Raw genomic sequence first — 21,145 nt, forward strand, 5'->3', positions numbered from 1 at the left:
TGACCCCGCCTCATAGGCGTGACAGTTGCCAGAGTCTCAATGGGGGTTGGAACTTCCAGATCCAAGCTGGAATGGCTACCCACTACATCTCCCCCTTTTTGTCTAAATAAGAAGGTTCTAAACTAATATAAGACTATATACAAAGGAATGGTTATCAAATATTGTCCAGAAATAATGAGGGTTAGTGACCTAGATAAGATGTAACTACAACCAATGCAAACAATATCAAGCAAAAAACACATACTAAAATCCAGAGAAGTATAGAGCATAGGTAAATGGCATGTTATAAAGATCATTCAAAGGTGTCCTATCCTAAAGAACCTGAATCTAATACTTAATATGTTCTATCTAAGATATTATATATACTAAGTTGTAACTATAATTGCTAGTCTTCAATCCCATCAAAGACCTGAGAAGGAACATAATGGTACCTGAGAAATGGTAGATGGATGCAAGCAACTTTCGGGAATCTTGCAAGAGTAGACCAAGACAGCTGGCAGCCTGGACAGTCACCTAATGTTTCTCAGCATTGTTGATGCATTCAAATTGGCTACAGGCCTACAGTATCTGACCATTTTCAGAAGCAGGATTTCTGAAAGACCATCTTACCCTGTCTTGGCACAGTACAGTGGTCGCTTTCCTTGTGTCCTGCTTGTCCAGAAAGGACAGCATTGCATTTGTACTGTCAGCCATCAAGGCAAGGGCAGTTCTTTGCCCAGTAGGCCATTTTGTGCCAAAAAGACAAACTTCCAAATGGAAATGTCTTAGAAGCCCAACATTCTCTCGGGATCAATTGGTGCAGCCAGGAGCAATTGTGTCTCATGTCAACAGAATTCTAAGTTATTTAAATGCCATAGTCTCTAGGTCTATGAAGTGTTTGAAGATTACCTGTCCATCTGACCTATGTATCTGTAAATCTGGATAATCTAACTAACGTAACTATAGAGATGACAGGCATAGGCGACTATAAATCTATAAATCTTATCTACCGAAATAACCTAAGGACTAAGGCTTCACGTAAACAAAGTAAACAGTCTATAAGCAAATGTATGGTGAAGAACGATGACTTCAAAATTGTGACAATACACAAGATATTTATAACAGAGGTAGGAATATATAGTGCGATATGCAATATGACAATAATCTTAAATATATATCAATATACCGAATATCCTAAACAGAAGTAGAACATATATAAAGTATGACAGATATAAATTTACATTTGTATCAATATAAAAATGTTTCAAATAAGAGTAGAAATATATGTACATTATAACAAATATAGTTCTGTATTTGTATCAATATACAAATTATCTAAACAGGAGTATAAAAATAGTTTACATTTGTATCAACATATAAGAATCTATAACAGTACAAATTACAGTGCAAATTATCTAAGGTTGCTATTTTACTAAATTTGTTTACTAGTATATACAATGATTTACCATCATATCTTATACCTATCCATTCCATTTCTTCCACCCCCAACCCTATAACCATCATCCATAACCCTGAGAATTATGAAACCTAAGGGAGAAGGGGCGTCGTTTTCTAAGAATTGCTTCCTGCCGTTTAGGGGGTGATGTTATCTCTGTTGGGTACTGTGAGAAAGCTCAGATAGTTAAATCTCAGTTAGACTAACTATAGGTTCTGCAGCAAGTTTTAGAGTAATGGGTAAGATCGTCTGAAATTCTGGCAAGAAGTGTAGTATGATGATGATTACCATGGCATCATTCTGGATTGGGTAGAGTTGTTGTTGGGGCCCCATCTTCCTTCTGGAGACTTCTGAGATTACTATTGGAAAAACTTATTTGTTATCAAAAATGGGAGGTTTGGATTTAAAGAGGACATAGTATGTAAGAAAGGATTCTGAGAAATCAAGAGTAAGCATGGAGAGATTTAGAATTTAGAAGACAATGGTCCCTTTTTATTGGTTTCCTTCTGTCTCACACCAGAGGGCTCTTCTGATACGGGACTGAAGAATCTCTCAAACTTTTCTTTTAGCAATATGCTTGGGTTTAGAAAAGGAGTGAGCCAATTCCATCTCCAAAGCCAGCTTGGTTTATAATTGAATTGGAACCACAACTTTTCTAGATTGATAGAAAGATAGATGTTAGACAGTGAGATTTTACCATGTGTAGATTGGTACCAATAGATTCTTCCTTTCTGCTGTAAACATCTGGATATTCAAGGTCTTATGAGTTTTGGAAGATGGGTATTTCCATTATCCTGCAAAAAGACAAAAACAGAACCCTACCCCACCCTTTGATTGTTAAATTTTTCTTACAACTTATAGAGATGTCACATTGGTGGATGATCTTTTACTTCTCTTCATCAAGGGGTTTTTCCTATTCTAATCGTATTTTCATTAATTTTGTTGGTATCCATAGCTTTTCTTCTCCTGCAGAAACAAAGGCAAAACCCCTTCCCCAACGTAGAACATATCCAGGTTTCCATTCTGAGGTCAGCACATCCTTGAAATAAACTGGTTGGTTTAGCTCAGGAGTTTTGTCTGTCGTCCAATGTCTCTCTGCAGCTGTTGTTCCTTTCTCATTAGCATTGAGAAAATTCAAGGTTAAAAAAGCACTATGCAGTCTATTTCTAGGAGTCATTGTTACCTGTTGCTGTTTATTTAGCATATCCTTTAAAGTTCGATTGGATCTCTCTATGACTGCTTGGCCTGTGGGATTGTGTGGTACACCTGTAACATGCTTTATATTGTAATAAGCAAAGAATTGTCTCATTTTATTGGAGACATATGCTGGGGCATTGTCTGTCTTAATTTGTATAGGTATTCCCATGATGGCCATAACTTCTCATAGGTGTGTAATCACAGAATCAGCCTTTTCAGAACTCATAGGAGTTGCCCATTGAAATCCTGAATATGTGTCAATGGTATGATGTACGTACTTTAATCTTCCAAATTCTGCAAAATGAAACACGTCCATCTGCCAAATTTCATTTCTTTGTATACCTTTTGGATTACTCCCTGCAGGTAATGGAGTTTGGTTATAAATGGAACAAGTAGGACATTTTTTCACAATATCCTTAGCCTGTTGCCAAGTGATGGAGAAATCCTTCTTCAAACCTTTGCTATTTACATGGTATTTCTTATGACATTCTGAGGCTTCTAGCACATTACCTATTAGTAACTGATCAATCTCATCATTACCTTGTGCTAAAGGTCCTGGCAGACCTGTATGGGATCTGATATGTGTTATATATATAGGATGTTCCCTTTTTCTGATGATTTCCTGCAATTGTATGAATAATGAAGTTAATTCTGTATTATCAGGAATAAATTCAGCAGTTTCAATATGTAAAACAACTCTCTCTGCATATTGAGAGTCAGTGACTATATTGAGGGGTTCTGTGAAATCCATCAGTACCATAAGAATGGCATACAGTTCTGCCTTTTGTACAGAGCTATATGGACTTTGTACACTTTACTTAAGTCTCCTGATTTATATCCTGCTTTCCCTGATTTATTTGCATCAGTATAGAATGTGAGGACTCCAGAAATTGGCTTTTGTCGTACAATGTGAGGAAGGACCCATTCAGTCTTCCTTATGAATTCTATTCTCTTGCTTTTGGGATAGTGGTTGTTAATCTCTCCCAAAAAGTTACTGCAGGCTCTCTGCCAGTATTCATTATCTTTCCATAGTGATGAAATTTCCTCATTAGTTAACGGTACTCCAGTTTCTGCTGGGTCCATTCCTGTCAACTGGTGAAGTCTTAATTTACCCTTTTGAATCAAATCAGAGATCTTTTCTATATAAGTCTTTAATTTTTTATTTGGTTTACATGGTAGGAATATCCATTCCAATATAATATCTTCCCTCTGCATCAAAATACCTGTTGGGGAATGTCTGGAGGGGAATATGACAAGAATGCATTTAAGTTCTGGATCCACACGAACCACATGTGCTTCTCGAATTGTCTTTTCTACTAGAGCCAATTCCTTCTCAGCTTCGGCTGATAATTCTCTTGGACTATTTAATTCTTTGTCCCCTTCTAGAGTATTAGCCAAATTTTGTAGTCCATCTTTGGGTATTCCCATGATACCCAGTAAGTTGGAAATGCTTCCTAATAACTTTTGAAAATCATTAAGAGTCTTCAATCTATCTCTTCTTAGTTGTACCTTTTGGGGTGTAATTTTTTGTAGCTCTATCTTATATCATAAGTAATTAGTAGAATCTCCTCTTTGTATTTTTTCAGGAGCAATTTGCAGTCCCCAGCGAGGCAAAACTTTTTTTACTTCTTCAAACATGCTTTCTAATGTATCTAACTTTGGATCAGCTAATAGGATATCATCCATATAGTGATAAATTATGGATTGTGGAAACTTTACACGAATTATCTCTAATGGTTTCTGCACAAAGTATTGACACAAAGTAGGGCTGTTTAACATTCCCTGTGGGAGGACCTTCCATTGATATCTCTTGACTGGCTGACAATTATTATAATTAGGTACTGTGAAGGCAAATTTTTCTCTATCATTTTCTTGTAAGGGTATGGTAAAGAAACAGTCTTTTAAGTCAATAACTATTATAGGCCATTCTTTGGGTAGCAGAGAGGGCAAGGGCATCCCATTCTGTAGGGTGCCCATTGGCTGAATTACTTTATTAATAACTCTCAGATCTGTCAGCATTCTCCAATTACCAGATTTTTTTTTTAATAACAAATACAGGAGAATTCCAAGGGCTGGTAGATTTTTCAGTGTGTTGAGCATTTAACTGCTCTTGAACCAACTGTTCTAAAGCTTGTAGCTTCTCTTTTGTCAAAGGCCATTGTCCAACCCAGACAGGTTTATTAGTTAGCCATTTTAAAGGTAAGGCAGTTGGTACTTCTGAGAGTTCAACAACAGTCGTGTTCTGTTTGTGAACAGTCTGAATGGTTAGTGACTGATTTTTATAGCATGTTATGATATTATTCCTAGAAACATGCATTGGTCTGTATTCCTTTTCTGAAAGTGTAGGAATTTTAATCTGGGTATTCCACTGTTGTAACAGATCTCGGCCCCAAAGATTTACTGCTACATTTGCTTCATATGGCTTCAGCCTTCCTCTCTGTCCTTCTGGCCCCTATGCATTCAACCCATCTCGAACTCTGTTATATCTGAGATAGGGTGCCAATCCCTAACAGTTGGACATCTACCTCTTGAAGAGGCCAATTCGATGCCATGATTTTGGTGTAATTATAGTCATATCTGCACCTGTGTCTACCAGGCCCTCCAGAACCAGGCCATTAATTTGAATTCTAAGCTTTGGTCTTTGTTCATTTATGGAAGTCTGCCAAAATATTTGTTTTATAGTGTTCTTTGTAAACTGTTATCCATCTATCAGAGCTGTTTTATCATCCATTGCAGTATCGGTTTTTACATTAGGCATTGGTTTATTCAGTTGTCCTGGAGAGGAATTTCTTCCACAGTGGCTGGGAATGTTCGTACTACGTTTGGTTTGGGGGCCTGCAAGAGGCCCCCTGAGGCGTTTCCTGCATGTAAAGGGTTGCCTTGTATATCTATTTTTGATCTGCACTCACTAGTCCAATGTCGGCCTTTGCCACATCTTCTACATAATCCAGGAGGTGGTTGGGGTCTCCTGTTTAGGCTATTCCTAGAAGGAGTATTACTTCTAGGAATACCCCATGTACAGTTTTTACTTATATGACCTTATAAGTACCACATTTAAAACATTTGGTACTATTGTAGCCTTCTTTCACCTCTGGGATTTGTCTCTCCTATCCAAGCCTCATTACTGTAGTTAAGAGACTGAACACCATTAGTATATTGAATCCATTCTTCCAAAGGAGCTGATCTGATCTTTAATGGTGTAAGTATTCTTTTGCATTCTGCATTAGCATTGTCGAACACCAAGGACTCAGTTAATACTTTTCTTAATTCTTTGTCTGACACAGCTCTTGTTATAGCTGTGTTCAGTCTTTGTAAAAAATCAGTGAAGGGTTCGTGCAGTCCCTGAAATATCTTTGTGTATACCTCAGTTGGTTTTCCAGGTTCTGGAATTTTTTCCCAAGCATTTAGAGCTGCTGTACGGCATAGGGATATTGTATGCTCATCATAAGTGGCTTGTACCTTCCTGTCAGCAAAACATCCCTCACGAAGTATTTGATCTTGGGAGATCACAAAACCTCTGATTTTACCTTGTTGTTCTAAATTTTTTGCCTCTTCTCTCAACCAGCTTTTCCACTGTAACTGCTGGCTATATTCTAGAACAGCTGAAATTAACTGATGCCAGTCATCTGGAATGATTTTATGTGAGGTAGACCACGAATTTAACATCTGTCTTACATATGTGGAGTGTATCCCATACGTAACTACTGCTTCCTTTATTTATTTTTTTTTTATTAAAGGCGTGCGCCGCCACCACAGCCCGGCGCCTTTTTTTTTTTTTTTTTTTAAGATTTATTTATTTATTATGTATACAGTGTTCTGCCTGCATGTTTGGCTGCAGGCCAGAAGAGGGCACCAGATCTCATTACAGATGGTTGTGAGCCACCATGTGGTTGCTGGGAATTGAACTCAGGATCTCTGGAAGAGCAGCCAGTGCTCTTAACCGCTGAGCCATCTCTCCAGCCCCCATCCTTTATATTTTTAAAGTCCCTTGTTGAAATTGGTTGTAATGTATACGACATATATGGCTCGGGGTGTGTGTGTCATCTGCTGGCTTCTCATGGATGATAACAGGATAAGCCATTGTATGAGAGCCATTTGGAGGTGTTACAACCTCTATGGTCTTGACCTTCTGCTTATTAGTTCCCTTGTCATGTTTACTGAGAGTTTCTTCTAGGGCTTGAAAACGAGCACCTAGGGTCTGTTCTAGGGAGTGAACCTCCTCTCTTGCAAGGGACTCCAGATTTCTCATGAAATCATAGAAGTTTTTATGTTCCTCAGAAACACATGATTCCATGGACCTTATCCTATCAATTAACGATAATCTTTCTTCCTTATATACTGTCTGAGTAGCCACAACTTCACTCTGGAGAGTTAGTGTTCTATCCATTAAATATTCATATTTATTATCAATAAAATCAATTTTGGGTACAAGCCTGTTTTGTAAATCCTGATTAGCAGATTCTAGAGAAAGAATCTTTTTCTGTAAGCCTTCATTGCTATTTTTTAAAGCAGATTCCAGAGAGAGATTCTTTTTCTGTAATCCTTCATTGCTATCTTTGAAAGCCTAAAAATCCTGGTTAGCAGATTCCAGAGAGAGAATCTTTTTCTGTAATCCTTCATTGCTGTCTTTTAAAGTAGATTCTAGAGAGAGAATCTTTTTCTGTAAGCCTTCATTGATATCTTTTAAAGCCTGTATCAGTCCCAATAATGACTCATCTTTGTTCTTAAACCAGTGTTTGAACACTGTGTGAATTATTATGATGAATGCCAAAATGGTATAGCCCAGATATGCCTTAGGAATGTCATATATTTCCAGCAAGATGTCATTCATCATACAGGCAAAAAGGTTTTTAAATTCTTGTGAGGTAATGTTGTCGGCCATATTACACGAATTACTCAAAATTTGTTAGTCAATTTTAAGGTGTAAAATTATCAAGTACCTTTACTTGAAACAATATGCTTACCTTTCGTGGGTTTGGGGGCGTGTAGTAGCACTTTTCAGCCAGCACGTGGCGTTGGTACAGCTCCAAAACAGGGCCTGCTGGCGATCTTGGCTGGAGTCGGAAATGGTGGAAATGGCGGAGATGGCGGAAATCAGAGCTAGCACTCCCCTGCCTCTTTCGCTGGTCTGATGCTAAGCTAGGGTATTGAGATCGGACTAGCTGCTCCCATTTTCAGGTATGGAACCGTGTAGGTGTTCCATGGTTATATGGAACTTTGCAGGCGGGTTTAGGTACCCGCCAGCTAGGGAGGAGAGGGCGGGAGCCGCCCAGGCCTTTGGAGTTTGCCCCACGTGAACGCCAGATATTGGAGAAATTATTTTGGCCACTCCACGTAGTTAAAAGGATATTTATTTAATGGCGTAACTCACAAATTAAGTAATAGGTAGGTCGCAGGGTTTGGGGAAGGTGTATCGCAGTCCAGCAGTGTTCTCCGGAGCTCTGCACAGTCTACCTTCACTGTTCAGCATCCCAGCACAGAGAGGTGGTATCTCAGAGTCGTTTTGATTTGTATTTCTCTGATGATTAAGGATGTTGAGCATTTCTTTAAATGTCTTCCAGCCATTTGTGATTCTTGTTTTGTGAATTCTCTGTTTAGCTGTTTAGCCCATTTTTCAATTGGATTGTTCAGTATTTTTATGTCTAGTTTCTTGAGTTCTTTATATATTTTGAAGATCAATCCTCTTTCAGATGTGGGGTTGGTGAAGATCTTTTCCCATTCTGTTGGCTGTCTTTTTGTCTTATTGACCGTGTCTTTTGCCTTGCAAAAGCTTCTCAGTTTCAAGAGGTCCCATTTATTAATTGTGCTCAGGGTCTGTGCTGTTGGTGTTATATTTAGGAAGTGGTCTCCAGTGCCAATGTGTTCAAGAGTACTTCCTATTTTCTCTTCTATTAAGTTTAGTGTAACTGGATTTATGTTGAGGTCTTTCATCCACTTGGACTTGAGTTTTGTGCATGGTGATAGATATGGATCTATTTGTAATCTTTTACATAGTGACATCCAGTTATGCCAGCACCATTTGTTGAAGATGCTTTCTTTTTTCCATTGTATAGTTTTGGCTTTTTTCTCAAAGATCAGGTATTCATATGTGCATGAATTAATGTCAGGGTCTTCAATTCAATTCCATTAGTCTGTATGTCGGTTTTTATACCAGTACCAAGGTGTTTTGGTTACTATACCTCTATAGTAGAGCTTGAGGTCCGGGATGGTGATGCCTCCAGAGGTTGCTTTATCATACAGGATTTTTTTTAGCTATCCTGGGTCTTTTGTTTTTCCATATGAAGTTGAGTATTTTTCTTTCCAAGTCTGTGAAGAATTGTGTTGGGATTTTGATGGGGATTGCATTGAATCTGTAGATTGCTTTTGGTAAGATTGCCATTTTTACTATGTTAATCCTACCTATCCATGAGCATGGTAGATCCTTCCATTTTCTGATACCTTCTTCAATTTCTTTCTTTAGAGATTTAAAGTTCTTGTCAAAAAGGTCCTTCACTTGTTTAGTTAATGTTATCCCAAGGTATTTTATATTATTTGTGGCTATTGTAAAGGGTGATGTTTCTCTGACTTCTTTCTCAGCCCTTTTATCATTTGTGTATAGGAGGGCTACTGATTTTTTTGAGTTGATCTTGTATCCTGCCACTTTACTGAAGGAGTTTATTATCAACTGTAGGAGTTCCCTGGTAGAATTTTTGGGGTCACTTATGTATACTATCATATCATCTGCAAATAGTGAAAGTTTGACTTCTTCTTTCCAATTTGTATCCCTTTGATCTCCTCTTGTTGTCTTATTGCTCTAGCTAGAACTTCAAGTACTATATTGGATAAATATGGGGAGAGTGGACAGCCTTGTCTTATTCCTGATTTTAGTGGTATCGCTTTGAGTTTTTCTCCATTTAATTTGATCTTGGCTGTCGGGCTTGCTGTAAATTGCCTTTATTATGTTTAAGAATGTTCCTTGTGCGCCGGGCGTTGGTGGCGCACGCCTTTAATCCCAGCACTCGGGAGGCAGAGCCAGGCGGATCTCTGTGAGTTCGAGGCCAGCCTGGGCTACCAAGTGAGCTCCAGGAAAGGCGCAAAGCTACACAGAGAAACCCTGTCTTGAAAAACCAAAAAAAAAAAAAAAAAAAAAAAAAAGAATGTTCCTTGTATTCCTGATCTTTCTAAGTAAGACCTTTATCATGAAAGGGTGTTGGATTTTGTCAAAGGCTTTTTCAGCATCTAATGATATGATCATGTGGTTTTTTCTTTGAATTTGTTTATATGGTGTATTACATTGACAGATTTTCATATGTTGAACCACCCTTGCATCCCTAGGATGAGTCCTACTTGGTCATAATGGATAATTTTTTTTGATGTATTCTTGGATTCGGTTTGCCAATATTTCGTTGAGTATTTTTGCTTCAATGTTCATGAGGGAGATTGATCTGTAATTCTCTTTCTTTGTTGCATCTTTGTGTGGTTTGGGTATCAGGGTAATTGTAGCCTCATAAAAAGAGTTTGGTAGTGTTCCTTCTGTTTCTATTGTGTGGAACACTTTGAAGAGGATTGGTATTAGTTCTTCTTTGAAAGTCTGGTAGAATTCTGCACTGAAACCATCTGGTCCTGGGCTTTTTTTGGTTGGGAGAGTTTTGATGACCGTTTCTATTTCTTTAGGGGTTATTGGTCTATTTAAATGGTTTATCTGGTCTTGATTTAATTTTGGTATGTGATATCTATCCTGAAAATTGTCCATTTCTTCCAGATTTTCCATTTTTGTGGAGTACAGGTTTTTGAAGTATGATCTGATGATTCTCTGGATTTCCTCATTGTCTGTTGTTATGTCTCCCTTTCCATTTCTGATTTTGTGAATTTGGGTGCTCTCTCTTTGCCTTTTGGTTAATTTGGCTAGGGGTTTGTCTATCTTGTTAATTTGTTCAAAGAACCAACTCTTTGCTTCATTAATTTTTTTGTATTGTTCTCTTGGTTTCTATTATGTTGACTTCAGCCCTCAATTTGATTATTTGCTAGCGTCTATTTCTCCTGGGTGAGTTTGTTTTTTTGTTTGTTTGTTTGTTTGTTTTAGAGCTTTCAGTTGTGCTGTTAATTTTTTAGTATGGGATTGCTCCATCTTCTTTATGTGTGCATTTAGAGCCATGAATTTTCCTCTTAGCACTGCTTTCATAGTGTCCCATAAGTTTGGATATGTTGTACTTTCATTTTCATTGGATTCTAGAAAATCTTTAATTTCTTTCTTTATTTCTTCCTTGACCCATTGATGTTTCAGGTGGGCATTATTCAGTTTCCATGAGATTGTAGGCTTTCTATAATTTTTGTTGTTGTTGAATTCTAACTTTAAGACATGGTGGTCCGATAAGATACAGGAGGTTATTCCAACTTTTTTGTATCTGTTGAGATTTGTTTTGTGACCAAGCATGTGGTCAATTTTTGAGAAGGATCCATGGGGTGCTAAAAAGAAGGTATATTCTTTTGTGTTAGGGTGGAATGTTCTGTAGATATCTATTAAGTCCATTTGAGTCATAACATCTGTTAGGTCCTTTATTTCTTTGTTAAGTTTCAGTCTGGTAGATCTGTCTTTTGGTGAGAGTGGTGTGTTGAAATCTCCCACTACTAATGTATGGGGTTGGATGTGCATTTTAAGTTTTAGTAATGTTTCTTTTATGAATGTGGGTGCTTTTGTATTTGGGGCATAAATGTTCAGAATCGTGACTTCATCTTGGTGGATTTTTCCTATGATAAATATGTAATGTCCATCCTGATCTCTTTTGATTGATTTTAGTTTGAAGTCTATTTTATTATATATTAGGATAGCTACACCAGCTTGTTTCTTAGGTCCATTTGCTTGGAAAGCCTTTTCCCGGCCTTTACTCTGATGTAGTGTCTGTCTTTGAAGTTAACGTGTGTTTCTTGTATGCAACAGAAGGATGGATCCTGTTTTCTTATCCATTCTGTTAGTCTGTGTCTTTTTACAGGTGAGTTGCGACCATTGATATTGATGGATATTAATGACCAGTGATTGTTAATTCCTGTTGTTTTTTGTGGTTGTGTTTTGTTGTCTTTCTTTGGTGTTTGTTGGTGTTGGATTATCTATTGCCTGAGTTTTCATGGATGTCTTTAGCTTCTTTGGGTTGGATTTTCCCTTCTAGTGCTTTCTGTAGGGCTGGGTTTGTGGACAGGTATTGATTAAATCTGGTTTTATCCTGGTATATTTTGTTTACTCTGACTATGGTGATTGAGAGTTTTGCTGGGTATAATAGTCTGGGTTGGCATCCGTGGTCTCTTAGTGTCTGTATAACATTTGTCCAGGACCTTCTAGCTTTCATAGTCTCTATTGAGAAGTCTGATGTTATTCTGATGGGTCTGCCTTTATATGTTACTTGGTCTTTTTCCTTTGCGGCTCTTAATATTTTTTCTTTGTTCTGTGTGTTTAGTGTTTTGATTAGGCAAGGGTACTCTTTTTTGGATCCAGCCTATTTGGTGTTCTGTAAGCTTCTTCTATCTTCATAGGTATTTCTTTCTTTAGGTTAGGAACGTTTTCTTCTATGATTTTGTTGAATATATTTTCTGTGCCTTTGAGTTGATATTCTTCTCCTTCTATCCCTATTATTCTTAGGTTTGGTCTTTTCATGGTATCCCCAATTACTTGGAGGTTTTGTGTTAGGACTTTTTTGTTTTTAGTGTTTTCTTTGACGAATCTATTTTCTCTATTGTGTCTTCAGTGTCAGAGATTCTCTGTTTCATCTCTTGCATCGGTTGGTTATGCTTGTTTCTGTAGTTCTTTTTGTTTAGTTCGGATTTCTATTTCCAGCATTCCCTCAGCTTGTGTTTTCTTTATTGTCTCAATTTCATTTTTCAGATCTTGGTATGTTTCTTTCATCTGTTTAATTACTCCTTCTTGGCTTTCTTTGATTTCTTCCAATTTTTTGTTTTTTATTCCATTTCTTTAAGGGAATTTTTTATTTCCTCTTTAATGGAGTTTTTCATTTCCTCTTTAAGGGAATTTTTTATTTCTTCTTTAAGGGCCTTTATCACCCACCGTCTTAAAGTCATTTTTAGGATTGATTTCTTCTGTTTCTTCTCTCTTGGTATGTTCAGGTCTTCCAGGTGTAGAATCACTAGGTTCTGGTATTGTCATATAGGTCTTTATGTTGTTGTCTGTATTTTTGCACTTGCGTCTACTCATCTCTTCCTCTGCTTGGTGCAGGCAGTGTCTGTATCTGAAGGTGCCTCTCTTGTTCTAATTTTTAGTCTTGGTTCACTAGTTCTTGGTTAAATTGGTGCTGTTGGGCTCTGTTTCTTCTGGAGCAGCTTAGTGAAATCAGTATTAATGGGTTCTGTCTCTAGGAGTAGTTGTTCCCAGTTGGTGCAGGGTGTGCTGATAGTTTCAGTGGTTGTTAGGTTTGTAGGGGTTAGTTTTTTGGGTGTTTTTTGTTTTGTTTTGTTTTTTGTTTGTTTGTTTGTTGTTTTTTTTTTTTTTTTGGTGGTGGAGCAGGGAAAGGTAGCTGTCTGGTCTCTGGGACTCCAATGGGTAGGGGTTAGGGACTAGGGACCTGATCCGTCGGTCTGGAGATGGAAGCTTACCTGTTCTCAGTCGTGAAGTGTATACTTACGATTCTGGTGATCTGGTTCCATGGTTGGGTGGCGTCTTCTTCTGTGTTCTCAGGTCACGTTTTGTTCATTTGTCAAGTCCTCAGCTGATCTTGTTTCCTCAGACTTCAAACTGTAGGGTTCTGAATCCTCTCCCGGATGGATTTCAGCTGAGCAGGGTAGTCTCACCAGCACCTCCAAGTTGTTGGGTGTAGGTAGAGTTTTCCTGCCTTGCCCACAGTCAGGACAAATCTTTGTCACCCACCAGTCCTACAGCCGCTCAGACCCAACTAAGTAAACACAGAGACTTATATTGCTTACAAACTGTATGGCCGTGGCAGGCTTCTTACTAACTGTTCTTATAGCTTAAATTAATCCATTTCCATAAATCTATACCTTGCCACGTGGCTTGTGGCTTTCCAGCATCTTCACATGCAGATTGTCCTTGCAGGGGCTGGCAGTGATTCTGACTCAGCCTTCAATTTCCCAGAATTCTCCTCCTTGTCCCACCTATACTTCCTCCTGCCTGACTACTCTCCAATCAGTGTTGTATTTACTAACTAATCAGAGCAACACATTTGCCATACAGAACAGCCCACAGCAATTGGGTTTCGAAGTTGTTGGGTTTCACAGGATCAGCAGCTGGGCCCTGGTTGGCCTCAGAGTGTTCAGATCCGTTCTGGTTCTGTCCCACAGAGATGGCTCCTTCCCTGGGTGTTGGGATTAAAGGCATCCCTGTTCCAAACTCTTGATTAAGAGCTTGTTTTCACTAACTCTTTAGTGGGTAATAGCTCAGTTTCTGGTCTTGATTGCAACTGTGTTTGAGCTGCCACCCGCTGCCGTGCCTGCCTGCCTGCCTGCCTGCCTCTGTGGGGTTTTTTTTGTTTTGTTTTGTTATTTTGATTTTTCGAGACAGGGTTTCTCTGTGTAGCTTCACACCTTTCCTGAAACTCACTGTAGCCCACACAGGCCTCGAACTCACAGATATCCGCCTGCCTCTGCCTCCCGAGTGCTAGGATTAAAGGCGTGCGCCGCCACCGTCGCCGCCGCCACCGCCGCCGCCGCCACCGCCGCCTGGCTCTTCTGTGGATATTGAAAAATATCCAGAACAAACTATACTTGTGTAGTTAATAAAGTCTTAAAATATTATTTTAGCTTTTTCAGAATTGTGTGCTCTTAAGTAGGTTTTAAGCTCTGAACATTGTTCTTTTTTTTTATTTTTTTTCAAATTTGTAGGCAGAACAGATTGTGTATGATCGTTTTTCTGACCCCAAGTTTGTCGAGCAGTTAATTACTTTTCTATCTTTAGAAGACAGAAAAGGAAGAGATAAGTTTAGTCCTCGGCGTTTTTGCCTCTTTAAGGTAATTGTGCTTCATGTACTCTTTTTATAAAGTTTAGTGATTATCAGTTTATATACTTATAAGTTTCAAATATTTGATTAAAATTTGAACTTACCTATTATCTTCTTTAGTCTAAAGTGATACTGAAATTAAATATGAAATTAAAGTAATACTTAATGTGGCTTTATTAAAGGCAAACTTTTAATTTATTGATGGCACTAGAAACAAAAATGTATTTTAATATAAAGTTGCAATATCTTACCATTATAACTAATGTTATTAAAGAATTTAAATTCTAATGGGTAGAATAATGTATACAGTAATACCAAACTTAATTATCAAGATAATAGCCATTTCAATACTGAGTTAACTTTTTCTTTGTTTTTATAGGGTATATTTAGAAATTTTGATGATGCCTTTCTGCCTGTTCTAAAGCCCCATTTAGAACGTTTGGTTGCAGATTCTCATGAAAGTACCCAGAGATGTGTTGCAGAAATTATTGCTGGTTTAATCAGAGGTTCTAAGCATTGGACATTTGAGAAGGTGATGATGTCATCCATTTGTGGAGGGTTTTGTTTCCTTTTGGGATTTGTTTATCCACCACATACCAGGAATGGGGAAGCAGTAGCAGGAGGAGCTAGAGTTCAAGGCCAGCCTGGGCTACATGAGACCTTGTCTGAAGAACAGGAAAAAAAAAAGTAGCAAACAACATCATATTTATGATATTGCTTCCTGAAATATGAAAAGTTCAACTCCATAAAATGTGCCAAGAAATGGAACCTGGTGATGTGTTTTCAGTTGGTAGGGTGTTTTGTCATGCACAGAGCCCTCTGTTAGATCCTAAGACTTGGTGATATATGGGCCTAAACATTCTGGAGGTGGAAAGCAAGAAGATCAAAAATTCAAAGTCATCCTCTGCTACATCCGCAAGTTTGAGGATAGCCAGGGATACATGAAACACTGCTAGGATTAAAGGTGTGTACCACCACTCCTAGCTTAAAATAAATGAAATCTTAAAAAACAAAACCCAGAAAACTGGTTTCTCTCAAAAAGGAGATTTAAACATAACACACACATCCTCTCTTAGTAGAACTGCTGTTGAATTTGCTTTTCCAAAACACGTTTTTTAAAAAAAAAAAATCTTTGGTACCTTTTATCTTGAATACTACCTCCCTATTTGTTTTTTTAAAACTGAAGTGCATGGCTGTGCAGTGCGGTCATTGCGTGTGAAGTTGTTGGAAAAGGAAGGTGTCAGTTTCTCCTTGAGATTAATCAAAGTCTATCTTTTCAAGATCACAAGTGTGGTTTGTGTGCTCATTGGACTTTTGGAACCACAAACATGTTCAGTCCTTGATTGTCACAATTTGAATTGAAGGTCACACCTAAAGTGTGTCATATTGGAGCACCCATACTTCCTACTCAGGTTTTCTTTTGCCCAGTATGTTAGCTGTATTATTCAAAAGTTTTTGTTTGTTTTTTAAATTTTTACCCTGTAGGAAAGATTTTATAAGGAACCATATAAAGTTTCCCCTCTTTTCTGAATGATATTCTGAGAAATAAATTGAACTATACACTCTATGTCATATATAACTTATATACTACATTATATGAGTTGTAACATAGTAAGATCCCTTACTTGGGTAATCTACAAAGTCCTGTCCTGTTTGTGTGTATGTATTTCCAGGAGCTAATTTCATAATGTGTCCGCTACTAACGTTCCTATGTTTTACTTTGAGAAGGTGGAGAAGCTTTGGGAGCTCCTATGCCCGCTGCTGAGAACAGCGCTGTCCAACATGACAGTGGAGACATACAACGACTGGGGAACCTGCATAGCCACATCATGTGTAAGCACACATTCTGCTTGTTTACCTTATGGGGTATTGTGCTTTTATATTGTATTAGATCCTTTGTCCCCCTTGGAACCTTGACAGTTCATTCATGCCTTTTGTTGTTTATAATTGATGGTGCCTTCCCAGCAGCCCCTGAGTATAACTCTGGTTCTGATGTCTATTTTGTCATAGTAATACATTTTTAAATCTACACATCAAACCATGTTTTGGGAAATGTAGTTTACACATAGTAAAAGCCATGTAATTGTTATGTGTGTTGTTAATACCACCTGTGCCTGTTGCTCATGTGCTTCTATTTAAGTTGTCTATTTTGCTAATAATATTCTCTATATTAACAAAAATAATGATAACTAAATTTCTGTTTGACTCCCCAGTTTTAGTTGGATTGTTTCTTACATACTTACTTGTAATATAATTGAGTGTGATTGATTTACAGAGTTAATTCTTTTGCCTAATTATTAATTTATATCTTCAACACAGGAAAGCAGAGATCCCCGGAAGCTTCATTGGCTTTTTGAGTTGCTCTTGGAGTCACCATTGAGTGGTGAAGGGGGGTCCTTTGTAGATGCATGGTAAATAAAAAGAAAACCTCTAAGGTTGACATTAAAGATTTTATATTAACTAATGAATAAATGGAGATGAGTTATTAGGCATGGTGTTATACACCTGTAATTTCTGCACTAGGGAGATGATGGAGAGGATCATGAGTTTGTGGCCAGCCTAGGCTATTATACCAAGTTCCAGGCCACCTAGGATTATATAGCATGAGCAAGTCTCAGAACAAAACCAAAGTCTCAAAGCAAAAGAAAGACAGAAAATGAAATATCCAAGTGCTAAATTAAATGATGAATTTCTTTTGGGGGTTGTGGTGCTTAGTTGTCATTTTGTAAGCAAGGTACCAACTACAACTTAAGTCATTCATCCTTTTGTGCTGCCAGTTTTTGAGGGGCCATACTGACTTCTTTGTCATAATCTGATGTTTCATTTTCTTTTCTATTGCCAAACGTACAAAGCAGAGGGGCTGGAGTACAGTATAGTGGTCAAGTGCTTGCCTAACATACCCTGTATTGCTAAAGAAACAAGGCAGATATAAAGGAGGCCTTACTTGGCAGATGCTTGTGAAGGTGGAGAAAAGCCAGAGCAATTGAAAAATGATAAAGGAAACCCTCATTAAAATGTTCAGGTGCCTGTGAGATAGCTTAGCTAATATAGGCCTACAAGCCTGACCATCTGAATTCAATCCCTGGGACCCACATGGTGAAAGGAGACATACATAGTCTGACACACACATATGAAAGAAGGCATATGATGGGGCTAGTGAGATGGCTGACCTGGGTTTGATTTCCAAAACCATCATGGTTGAAGAAGAAAACAGACTCTTGAAAGTTGTTTTCTGACCTTCACCCTCATGCTGTGGCATGCATGTATCCCCAGCCAGGCCACTCCCCCGCTAGCCAGGCCACTCCCCCACTCACCCTACCTCTACTACACACTAAATAATGTTTTAAAAAAGAAAGGTCAATGGTTATTCTTTTTTCAAACTTAATAGTAGTAAGTATACCAATACTAAAAATAGTTTGAAAATTTTTTTAATGTAGTAAATATAAAAAGTAGGTTGAACATATTTTTAAAGATTTATTTATTTATTTTGTATAGTGTTCTGCCTGCATGTATGCCTGCAGGCCAGAAGAGGGCACAAGATCTTATTACAGATGGTTGTGAGCCACCATGTGGTTGCTGGGAATTGAACTCAGGACCTTTGGAAGAACAGCCCGTGCTCTTAACCTCTGAGCCATCTCTCCAGCCCTGAACATATTTTTAAAAGAAAAAGCATATAGAAAAAGGGATGTGGAAGGCAATTCATCAAATGTTACTATTTTGAACTGTGGATAATTTATTTAGTGAGAAGAAGCTATTTATGCTGATCTAAGAGAAAGCAGGAAAATATTGAAATGGAATAAATGCTTTATACTCTTAGCATAGAAAAACAGAGTATAACACAATGTTTCTGTCCTATAATTGTAGCCGACTCTATGTGCTGCAAGGTGGCCTTGCCCAGCAAGAATGGAGAGTCCCGGAGCTATTACACAGACTTCTGAAGTACTTGGAACCAAAACTCACCCAGGTTTACAAAAATGTCAGAGAAAGAATAGGGAGGTATGTGTGGCTTTTTTCTCTTGCTTTGGAGTAGCTCTTGAGTCTTTGTATTAAATTTTAATATCTAACAGTACATACTATTCATATTACCAGTGAGTGTGGTGTTGTCTTCCTCATGTTTTGTTCACTGTTATGTTCTGAAAAACAAGACATGAATATAAATTAGGAAGCCATGGACTCAAAAGCTATCAGTGAGCAACTGTCATACTACAGGTTTGATCTCAGAATTATATGGCATGTTTTACACTGGGAAAGATCTAAGACACTCTCTGGTAATTATCTTGTGAAAATTTGCTTTGGTTGAGCTGTAACTTTTAAACCTCAGTTTTAATTCTCATGCCAGACTGCCTACTCTTGTTCATTTTATTTAACAGTGTGCTGACCTACATATTCATGATAGATGTTTCTTTGCCAAATACTGCACCAACAACATCCCCTTGTATCCCCGAGTTTACTGCTCGAGTCCTAGAAAAACTGAAACCCCTCACTGATGTGGATGAAGAAATTCAGAACCATGTTATGGAAGAAAATGGTGTTGGTGAAGAAGATGAACGAACTCAGGGCATTAAACTCTTAAAAACCAGTGAGTCTTAAAATTGATAGAAATACACTTGAAAATGCCATTTTAGTTAATTCACACGCATACTTTTTTTTTTCTTTTGATAACAAGTGTAAGTTTTCTGATTTTAACCTTTTTATTCAGTTTGTTTTGGGTTTTGTTTGTTTGTTTGTTTTTTTGAGACCTTGTCTCACCATATAGCCTCAGCTATCCTGGAACTCACTGAGTAGACTGGGCTGGCCTTAAACTCATAGAGATCCACCTGCCTCTGCCTCTGCGTCTGCCTCCCAATATGCCACCATGCCCGGGTTTTTCTCCATTTGTTTTTTTTAATCATGATATTTTGCTTATTTTGAATTGTAGTTCTTTATATCTTCTTGCTGTTACTTGCTGGGACTAAAGGCATGCACCACCACACCAAGCAATTTTATCCATTTTTGAGTGTACGGTTTAAAGTCCACACTCCACCCATCTCTAGAATTCTCTTCTTGGCAAGCTAAAAATCTGCACCCATTTCACAGTAACTTCTCCCTCCCATGTTCCTAGCCCCAAATAGCCACCACTTAACTTTCTGTCTTTGAAGTTTGTCTTTATTCTAGGTGGCTCATATCAGTCAAATTGGCTGTTTTATCTCTGGCATATTTCACTCCGCAAAATATTTTGTGATTATTCCATTGTCTTAGTAAGGGTTTCTATGGCTGTGAAGAGACACCATGACACTACTCTTATAAAAGAAAACAATTGTGATGGCTTACATGTTCAGAGGTTTAGTCCATTATCATCATGGTGGGAATATTGGCAGCATGCAGGCAGACATGGTATTGGAGAGAGTGAGCTGAGCCACTGAGCCTGGCTTGAGCTTCTTGAAAACTCAAAGTCATACCTGCTCTAACTAACAAGATGATATCCATGTCATCAGCAAGAAAGTTATTTCTACTGCATTTCCTTTATGTATTCTTTGTTGACATTTGAGTTTTTATCACCTTTTGACTGTTATTTAAAAATGCCATTCTTATCATTAATATTGGTTCTTTTGAGATGGGGTCTCACTGTATAGCTCTGGCTGGCCTGGAACTTAGCTTGTAGACCAGGTTAGTTTTACCTGCCTCTGTCTCTGATGTGCTAGATTTAAAGGCTTGTTTTAGCATGCCTGACCTGACCATTGATGTGTTAAGTATCTATTAGGGTCGTTGTTTTCAATTTTTGTGTATACCTGAATAGGGGTGCTGGACTATGTAGTACTTCTGTGCTTACTTGTGAGGTGTGCTGACTGTTTTCTTCAGTGGCCACCTGTTTTACAGTCTAGTCATCAAATGTCCCATATCCTTGTCTACTCCATACTTTTTGTTTTCTAAGTGGGTGCCACTTATTCTAATGGGTTTGAAAAGTTGTAATTTTGATTTGTATTTACCTGGTGAGAAATGGTGTTTATCATCTTTTTATGTGCTTAATTGTCTATTTTCTTTGGAGAAAGCTTTTTTTGACTTGGTTTGTTTTTTTGTTTGTTTGTTCATTTTGTTTTTAAATACAGTGTTTCTCTATGTGGTCTTGGCTGTCCTGTAACCAAGTGTGTAGACCAGCCTAGCCTCAAACTCATAGAAATCTTCCTGCCTCTGCCTCTCAAAAGTGTCACCATGCCTGACTTTTCTCCATTTTTTTTAAATCATGATATTTTGTTGATTTAAGTTCTTGCTTTTATTACTTTATCAGGTAGATGGTTTATAAATATTTTCTCCTGTGAATGTATATTCTCTCTTCCTCACTTTCCTTCCCCTTCCCTCTCTTTCAAATTTTGGTTTTATTATTGTTGTTTTTTTGGTTTTGTTTGGTTTGATTTTTTTTGATACAGGATCCTACTCTGTGGGGCCTGCTACTGCCTCCTCAATGCTGGATTTAAAGGCATTTGCCATTATTGGTTGACTTTTTTTGATCTTTTTAAAATTCACTTTGGGCTCATATTTAGGTCCTTAGTACACCTTGAGTTAGTTTCAGTATGTATTATAAAGTTAGAGTCTAGCTTTA

At 37.9% G+C, this 21,145-nt stretch overlaps 1 protein-coding gene across 2 annotated transcripts in view; it reads left to right on the forward strand.

The window, feature by feature from the left end:
- Psme4 (proteasome activator subunit 4) overlaps positions 1–21,145 on the forward strand; it is a 141,302-nt gene that overhangs the window by 95,577 nt on the left and 24,580 nt on the right. For both annotated transcript variants that reach the window (XM_042285507.2, XM_006996211.3), the window contains 6 exons: positions 14,453–14,578; positions 14,948–15,100; positions 16,297–16,401; positions 16,888–16,979; positions 18,433–18,564; positions 18,939–19,147. In XM_042285507.2, the coding sequence (XP_042141441.1) occupies positions 14,453–14,578; positions 14,948–15,100; positions 16,297–16,401; positions 16,888–16,979; positions 18,433–18,564; positions 18,939–19,147 (817 nt within the window). The remainder of the gene's footprint in view (positions 1–14,452; positions 14,579–14,947; positions 15,101–16,296; positions 16,402–16,887; positions 16,980–18,432; positions 18,565–18,938; positions 19,148–21,145) is intronic.

This window comes from Peromyscus maniculatus, chromosome 10, assembly GCF_049852395.1.
Source record: "Peromyscus maniculatus bairdii isolate BWxNUB_F1_BW_parent chromosome 10, HU_Pman_BW_mat_3.1, whole genome shotgun sequence".
Lineage (NCBI taxonomy): Eukaryota > Metazoa > Chordata > Mammalia > Rodentia > Cricetidae > Peromyscus > Peromyscus maniculatus.